Genomic DNA, 9,104 nt, shown 5'->3' with positions numbered 1-9,104 from the left:
TAATGCATTTCAAGTGTACAATTCAATGATTTTTTATTAACTTTATTGGCAGTTTCAATAATCACCATAAATAATCCTTAGAGTATTTTCACATCTCCCAAAAGGATTCCTCATGCCCATTTACAGTTCAGCCCCGTTCCCACCCAGATTCCCACTTCTAGTCCCCAGCACCCACTAATCTACTTTCTGTCTCTATAAAATTGCCTTCAGGACTGGACCTTCAAGATGGCAGAGGAGTAAGACATGGAGATCACCTTCCTCCCCACAAATACATCAGAAATACATCCATGCATGGAGCAACTCCTACAGAACACCTACTGAACTCTGGCAGAAGACCTCAGACTTCCCAAAAGGCAAGAAACTCCCCACATACCTGGGTAGGGCAAAAGAAAAAAGGAAAAACAGAGACAAAAGAATAGGGATGGGACATGCACCTTGGGGAGGGAGCTGTGAAGGAGGAAATTTTCCACACACTGTGCAGCCCCTTCACTGGCAGAGACAGTGGTGGATGTCATGGGGGGGAAGCATCGGAGCCACAGAGGAGAGCACAGCAATAGGGGTACAGAGGGCAAAGTGAAGAGATTCCTGCACAAAGGATCAGTGCCAACCAGCACTCACCAGCCAGAAAGGCTTGTCTGCTCACCCAACGGGTCGGGTGGGGGCTGGGAGCTGAGACTCAGGCTTCAGAGGAGGTCAGATCCCAGGGAGAGGACTAGGGTTGGCTGCATGAATACAGCCTGAAAGGGGCTAGTACGCTACAGCTAGCTGGGAGGGAGTCCAGGAAAAACTCTGGAACTGTCGAAGAGCCAAGAGAGCATTGTTTCAAGGTGCACAAGGAGAGGGGATTCAGAGCACCGCCTAAATGAGATACAGAGACAGGCATCAATGGACACCAGAGACAGATGGGCATGAAATGCTAAGACTGATGCTGCAGCCACCAAGAAGCCTGTGTGCAAGCACAGGTCACTATCCACACCTCCCCTCCCAGGAGACTGTGCAGGCCACCACTGCCAGGGTCCCATGATCCAGAGACAATTTCCCAGGAGAACACACAGCACACTACAGATTGTTACAACGTCATGCTGGCCTCTGCCGCCGCAGGCTTGGCCCGCATTCCGTATCCCTCCCTCCCCGCACCCCCTGGCCTGAGTGAGCCAGAGCCCCGCTACATGCAGAGGTGGGGCGAAATCCAAAGTTGAACACCAGGAGATGTGCAAACAAAGAAGAGAAAGGGAAATCTCCCCCAGCAGCCTCAGGAGCAGTGGGTTAAATCCCTACAATCAACTTGATGTAGCTTGCATCTGTGGAATACGTGAATAAATAAGGAATCATACCAAAATTGAGGTGGTGGACTTTGGGAGCAACTGTAGACCTGGGGTTTGTTTTCTGCATCTAATTGGTTTCTGGTTTTATGTTTATCTTAGTTTAATATGTAGAGTTTATTATCATTGGTTGATTTGTTTATTGATTTGGTTGCTCTCTTCCTTTTTTAAAAAATTTTATATATGAAAATAAAAATTTATGAAATGAAATATGAAATGAAAATGAAAATACTTTATTCCTTTTTCTCTTTTTGTGAGTATGTATGTGTATGCTTCTTTGTGTGATTTTGTCTGTATAGCTTTGCTTTTACCATTTGTCTTAGCATTCTGTCTGTACGTTTTTTTTCTTTTTAAATTACACTGAATTTTTTAATTTTTAATAATTTATTGTTTATTTTAATATCTTTAATTTTCTTTTCTTTCTTTCTTTCTTTCTTTCTTTCTCTTTCTTTTTCTCTTTCTTTCTATCTCCTTTTTCTTCTGAGCCATGTACTGAGATGGTCTTGGTGCTCTGGCCGGGAGTCAGGCCTGTGTCTCTGAGGTGGGAGAACCGAGTTCAGGCCATTGGTCCACTGGAGACCTCATGGCCCCACTTAATATCAAATGGCAAAAGTTCCTCCAGAGATCTCCATCTCAACACTAAGACCCAGCTCCACTCAACAACCAGCAAGCTCCAGTGGTGGACACCCTATGCCAAACAATTAGCAAGACAGGAACAAAACCCCATCCATCAACAGAGAGGCTGCCTAAAATCATAATAAGGTCATAGAAACCCCAAAACACACCATCGGACACAGTCCTGCCCATCAGAAAGACAAGATCCAGCCTCATCCACCAGAACACAGGCACAATTCCTCTCCACCAGGAAGCCTACATAACCCACTGAAACAACCTTACCCACTGGGAGCAGAAAACAAAAACAATGGGAACTACAAACCTGCAGCCTGTGAAAAGGAGACCCCAAACACAGTAAGTTAAGCAAAATGAGAAGACAAAGAAACACACAGCAGATGAAGGAGCAAGGTAAAAAGCCACCAGAACAAACAAATGAAGAGGAAATATACAGTCTACCTGAAAAATAATTCAGAGTAATGATAGTAAAGATGATTCAAAATCTTGGAAATAGAATGGAGAAAATACAAGAAACATTTAACAAGGACTTAGAAGAACTGAAGAGCAAAAAAACAATGATGAACAACACAAGAAATGAAATTAAAAGTTTGCTAGAAGGAATCAATAGCAGAATAACTGAGGCAGAATAAGTGACCTGGATAAGTGACCTGGAAGATAAAATAGTGGAAATAACAACTGCAGAGCAGAGTAAAGAAAAAAAAAAAAAAAAAAACAATGAAAAGAATTGAAGAGAGTCTCAGAGATCTCTGGGACAACATTAAATGCACCAACATTTGAATTATAGTGGTCCCAGAAGAAGAAGAGAAAAAGAAAGGGACTGAGAAAATATTTGAAGAGATTATAGGTGAAAACTTCCCTAATATGGGAAAGGAAATAGTCAAGTACAGGAAGCACAGAGAGTCCCATAAAGGATAAATCCAAGTAAAAACACTCCAAGACACATATTAATCAAACTATCAACAGTTAAATACAAAGAAAAATATTAAAAGCAGCTAGGAAAAAAAAAAAAAAACATACAAGGAAATCCCCATAAGGATAAGAACTGATCTTTCAGCACAAACTCTGCAAGCCAGAAGGGAGTGGAAGGACATATTTAAAGTGATGAAAGGGAAAAACCTACAACCAAGATTACTCTACACAGCAAGGATCTCATTCAGATTTGACAGAGAAATTAAAACTTTTACAGACAAGAAAGAGCTAAGAGAATTCAGCACCATCAAACCAGCTTTACAACAAATGCTAAAGGAACTTCTCTAGGAAGGAAGCACCAAAGAAGGAAAAGGCCTACAATAACAAATCCAAAACAATTAAGAAAATGGTAATAAGAACCTACATATCGATAACTACCTTAAATGTAAATGGAGCAGGCGCGTCGGCCTCTCGCCAGCGACGGCGCTGCGTCACAGAGCTTTGGGCGTCGCGTTCCCCAGACTGCAGCTGTTGCGGCCTAGGCACTGGCATCTCGTGCGCGAACCCTGGTCGGCAGCGCTATGAGGCGCAACAAGGCCGATGTGGAGCGGTATATCGCCTCGGTGCAGGGCTCCGCCCCGTCTCCCCGGGAGAAGTCAATGAAAGGATTCTATTTTGCAAAACTGTATTACAAAGCTAAGGAATATGATCTTGCTAAAAAATATATATCTACATACATTAACGTGCAAGAAAGGGATCCCAAAGCTCACAGATTTCTCGGCCTTCTTTATGAAGTGGAGGAAACCATAGAGAAAGCAGTTGAATATTATAAGCGTTCAGTGGAATTAAACCCAACACAAAAAGATCTTGTGTTGAAGATTGCAGAATTGCTCTGTAAAAATGATGTTAGGGATGGAAGAGCTAAATACTGGGTTGAAAGAGCAGGTAAACTTTTTCCAGGAAGTCCTGCAATTTATAAACTAAAGGAACAGCTTTTAGATTGTAAAGGTGAAGATGGATGGAATAAACTTTTCGACTTGATTCAGTCAGAACTTTGTGCAAGACCTGATGATGTCCACATGAACATCGGACTAGTAGAGCTGTATCGCTCAAACAATAGACTGAAGGATGCTGGGGCCCACTGCCACCAGGCAGAGAGAAACATAGCCTTGCGTTCAAGTTTAGAGTGGAATTCCTGTGTTGTACAGACCCTTAAGGAATATCTGGAATCTTCACAGTGTTTGGAGTCTGATAAAAGTAACTGGCGAGCAACCAATCAGGACTTACTTCTAGCCTACACTAACCTTATGCTTCTCACGCTGTCCACGAGAGATGTGCACGAGAGCAGGGAATTGTTGGAGAGTTTTGATAGTGCTCTTCAGTCTGTGAAATCTTGTGTGGGTGGAAATGATGAACTCTCAGCTACTTTCTTCAAAGTGAGGGGACATTTCTACATGCATGCTGGTTCTCTGCTTTTGAAGATGGGTCAGCATAGTGACGTGCAGTGGCAAGTGCTCTCTGAGCTGGCTGCGTTGTGCTATCTCATAGCCTTTCAGGTTCCAAGACCAAAGATTAAATTTATAAAAGGAGAAGCTGGACAAAATCTACTGGAAATGATGGCCTGTGATCGCCTGAGCCAATCAGGGCATATGTTGCTAAACTTAAGTCGTGACAAGCAAGACTTTTTAAAAGAGGTTGTAGAATCCCTTGCCAATGAAAGTGGGCAGTCTGCTGTATATGATGCTCTGTTTTCTAGTCAGTCACCTAAGGATAGATCTTTCCTTGGTAATGATGATATTGGAAACCTTGATGTACAAGCACCAGGTCCTGAGGATTTGGCTCAATATGATGTTGGTGCCATTCGAGCACACAATGGTAGTCTTCAGCACCTCACCTGGCTTGGCTTACAATGGAATTCATTGCCCGCCTTACCTGCGATTCGAAAATGGCTAAAACAGCTTTTTCATCATTTGCCCCTGGAAACCTCAAGACTTGAAACAAATGCACCTGAATCAATATGTATTTTAGATCTTGAAGTATTTCTACTTGGAGTAATATATACCAGCCACTTACAATTAAAGAAGAAGTGTAATTCTCACTACAGCTTCTATCAGCCTCTGTGCTTGCCACTTCCTGTGTGTAAACAGCTTTGCACAGAAAGACAGAAATCTTGGTGGGATGCAGTTTGTAATCTAATCCACAGAAAAGCAATACCTGGAACCTCAGCAAAATTGCGACTTCTAGTTCAGCATGACATAAACACTCTAAGGGGCCAGGAAAAACATGGTTTTCAGCCTGCTCTACTTGTGCACAGGGCAAAGTGCCTTCAGAAAATGGACAGTGGTCTTAATTCTTTTTATGATCAACGAGAATACATAGGCAGAAGTGTTAATTACTGGAAGAAGGTTTTGCCATTGTTGAAGATACTTAAAAAGAAGAGCAGTATCCCTGAACCTATTGACCCTCTGTTTAAACATTTTCATAGTGCAGACATTCAGGCATCTGAAATGGGTGAGTATGAAGAGGAAGCACACATAACATGTGCTATATTGGATGCAGTTAATGGAAATATAGACGATGCTGTGGCTGCTTTTGAATCTATTAATAATGTCGTTTCTTACTGGAATCTTGCACTGATTTTTCACAGAAAAGCAGAAGACATTGAAAATGATGCGCTTTCTTCTGAAGAACGAGAAGAATGCAAAAAGTACCTGAGAAAGACCAGAGACTACCTGATAAAGATTTTAGATGACAGTGATTCAGATCTGTCAGTGATTAAGAAATTGCCCGTGTCCCTGGAATCTGTAAAAGAGATGCTTAATTTAGTCATGCAGGAGCTCGATGACTTCAGTGAAGGAGGGCCTCTTTATAGAAATGGTTCTTTGTGAAATGCAGATTCAGAAGTAAAACATTCTACACAGTCTCCCACCAAATACTCTCTCTCACCAAATAAAAGTTACAAGTATTCTCCCAAAACACCACCTCCATGGGCAGAAGATCAAAATTCTTTATTGAAAATGATCTGCCAACAAGTAGAGGCCATTAAGAAAGAAATGCAGGAGTTGAAACTAAATAGCAGTAACTCAGGGTCCCCTCATCGTTGGCCTACAGAGAATTATGGACCAGATTCAGTGCCTGATGGATATCAGGGGTCACAGAATTTTCATGGGGCCCCACTAACAGTGGAAGAGAAGAAAAAGCCTGAAGATCTTCCCTCAGATGACGATGTTCTCATTGTGTATGAGCTAACGCCGACCCCTGAGCAAAAAGCTCTTGCAAGCAAACTTCAGCTTCCTCCCACTTTCTTCTGTTATAAGAGCAGGCCAGACTACATCAGCGAAGAGGAGGAGGAGGATGAAGTTTTTCACACAGCTATCAAGAAGCTTAATGGAAAACTATATTTGGATGACTCAGAAAAATGTAGACCATTAGAAGAAAATCTAACAGATAATGAGAAAGAATGTATTATTGTTTGGGAAAAGAAACCAACAGTTGAAGAAAAGGCAAAAGCAGATACGTTAAAGCTTCCACCTACATTTTTTTGTGGAGTCTGCAGTGACATTGATGAGGAAAATGGAAGTGGGGAAGACTTCCAATCGGAGCTTCACAAAGTTCAGGAAGCTCAAAAATCCCAGAATGAGGACATAACTAGCATGGCTGACAGTGTGTGTACAGATGGCAGTAAAGTGACTGTACCATTTTTGTGTAAATCTGAAGAACCAGAGTTTACTACCAGATCTATTAGTTCACCACCTATTTCTTCTGAAACTGTCGATAAACCTGTGGATTTATCTACTAGAAAGGAAAATGATGCAGATTCTACAAGCCAAGTGGAAAGCAAAACAGTTTCATTTGGATTTGGAAGTAGCACAGGGCTGTCATTTGCAGACTTGACTTCCAGTAATTCTGGGGATTTTGCTTTTGGGTCCAAAGATAAAAATTTCCAGTGAGCAAATACTGGAGCAGCTGTGTTCGGAGCACAGTCAGCCAGTAAAGTTGGTGAAGATGAAGATGGTAGTGATGAAGAGGTAGTTCATAATGAAGATATCCATTTTGAACCAATAGTGTCATTACCAGAGGTAGAAGTAAAATCTGGAGAAGAAGATGAAGAAATTTTATTTAAAGAGAGAGCCAAACTTTACAGATGGGATCGAGAGGCCAGTCCGTGGAAGGAGTGTGGGGTTGGAGACATGAAGATCCTCTGGCACACGATGAATAATTACTACCGGGTCCTGATGAGAAGAGACCAGGTGCTCAAAGTGTGTGCAAACCACGTCATCACCAAAACAATGGAACTGAAACCCTTGAATGTTTCCAACAATGCTTTAGTTTGGACTGCCTCAGATTATGCTGATGGAGAAGCCAAAGTGGAACAGCTTGCAGTGAGATTTAAAACTAAAGAAATGACTGACTGTTTTAAGAAAAAATTTGAAGAATGTCAACAGAGTTTATTGAAACTCCAGGAAGAACAGGTATCACCGAGAGCAAAGGAGACAAATATTGTGGTGTTTTTTGATGTTTGTGCAGATGGTGAGCCTCTGGGATGTATAACCATGGAATTATTTTCAAACATTGTTCCTCAAACTGCTGAGAACTTCAGAGCACTGTGCACTGGAGAGAAGGGCTTTGGTTTCAAGAACTCCGTTTTTCACAGAGTGATTCCAGATTTTGTTTGCCAAGGGGGAGATATCACCAAACACGATGGAACAGGAGGATGGTCCATTTATGGAGATAAATTTGAAGATGAAAATTTTGATGTGAAACATACCAGTCCTGGCTTACTATCCATGGCCAATCGAGGCCAGGATACCAATAATTCTCAATTTTTCATAACACTGAAAAAAGCAGAGCATTTGGACTTTAAGCATGTAGTATTTGGGTTTGTTAAAGATGGTATGGATACTGTGAAAAAGATTGAATCCTTTGGTTCTCCTAAAGGGTCTGTTAGTCGAAGAATTATTTTCACAGAATGTGGACAGATATAAAATCAATGTTTTTCATAGTAGATTTTACCTGTATAAACAGTTGAATTGAAGCCTGGCTGTTAAGACAACATGGTAATTATGTTCAGCTTTTGAAAATGGACATGTCCAATGTATAAATATGAAATTGCAGCTTATAGCTGTTGTCACTTTTTCATGTGTTATAATTGACCTTGCATGGTGTGAAATAAAAGTTTAAACACTGAAAAAAAAATGTAAATGGATTAAATGCTCCAACCAAAAGACATAGACTGGCTGAATGGATACAAAAAGAAGACCTGTACATATGCTGTCTACAAGCGACCCACTTCACCTAGGGACACAAACAGACTGAAAGTGAAGCGATGGAAAAAGATATTCCTTGCAAATGGAAATCAAAATAAAGCTGGAGTAGAAATTCTCATATCAGACAAAATGGAGTTTAAAATAAAGAGTATTATAAGAGACACTACATAATGATCAAGGGGTCAATCAAAGAAAAAGATATAGCAATTGTAAATATATATGCACCCAACATAGCAGCACCTCAGTATATAAGCCAAAGGGTAACAGCCATAAAATGGGAAATCAACAATAACAGAATCATAGTAAGGGACTTTAACACCCCACTTTCACCAATGGAGAGAACATCCAAAATGAAAATAAATTAGGAAACACAAGCTTTAAATGACACATTAAACAAGATGGACTTAATTGATATTTATAGGACATTCCATCCAAAAACAACAGAATACACTTTCTTCTGAAGTGCTCATGGAACATTCTCCAGGATAGATCATATATTGGGTCACAAATCAAGACTTGATAAATTTAAGAAAATTGAAATTGTATCAAGTATCTTTTCTGACCACAACACTATGAGACTAGATATCAATTACAGGAAAAAATCTGTAAAAAATGCAAACACATGGAGACTAAAAAATACACTACTAAATAACCAAGAGATCACTGAAGAAATCAAAGAGGAAATCAAAAAATACCTAGAAAAAAATGACAATGAAAACACGATGACCCAAAACCTATGGGATGGAGCAAAAGCAGTTTTAAGAGGGAAGTTTATAGCAGTACAATCCTACCTCAAGAAACAAGAAACATCTCAAATAAATAATCAAACCTTACACCTAAAGCAGTTAGAGAAAGAAGAACAAAAAATCCCCAAATTTAGTAGAAGGAAAGAAATCATAAAGATCAGATCAGAAATAAAAGAAAAAGAAATGAAGGCAAGGATAGCAAAGATCAATAAAACTAAAAGCTGGTT

At 40.4% G+C, this 9,104-nt stretch overlaps 2 protein-coding genes across 2 annotated transcripts; both read left to right on the top strand.

Moving 5' to 3' along the window:
- Positions 1 to 3,393: 3,393 nt before the first annotated feature.
- LOC309792030 (ranBP2-like and GRIP domain-containing protein 3) lies at positions 3,394 to 5,752 on the top strand (the record flags this gene model as incomplete). The annotated part of the gene is made up of 1 exon (XM_082601246.1): positions 3,394 to 5,752. The coding sequence occupies exon 1, from the start codon at positions 3,446 to 3,448 to the stop codon at positions 5,750 to 5,752; it is 2,307 nt and encodes a 768-aa protein (XP_082457372.1). The 5' UTR covers positions 3,394 to 3,445.
- Positions 5,753 to 5,755: 3 nt separating this feature from the next.
- Positions 5,756 to 7,951, top strand: LOC309792031 (E3 SUMO-protein ligase RanBP2-like). Its single transcript, XM_082601247.1, has one exon. It carries the CDS (start codon positions 7,055 to 7,057, stop codon positions 7,847 to 7,849), a length of 795 nt encoding a protein of 264 aa, XP_082457373.1. The 5' UTR covers positions 5,756 to 7,054; the 3' UTR covers positions 7,850 to 7,951.
- Positions 7,952 to 9,104: the final 1,153 nt, after the last annotated feature.

The sequence above is a fragment of the Mesoplodon mirus genome (genome assembly GCF_964341445.2).
Source record: "Mesoplodon mirus genome assembly, chromosome: 16".
NCBI lineage: Eukaryota > Metazoa > Chordata > Mammalia > Artiodactyla > Ziphiidae > Mesoplodon > Mesoplodon mirus.
The sequence above is the reverse complement of the archived record's forward strand: the minus strand, read 5'-3'. Positions and strand labels throughout refer to the sequence as shown.

Excerpts from the sequence above, each read along its gene's own strand:
- LOC309792031 (XM_082601247.1), top strand. The coding sequence starts at position 7,055 with ATGAAGATCCTCTGGCACACGATGAATAATTACTACCGGGTCCTGATG.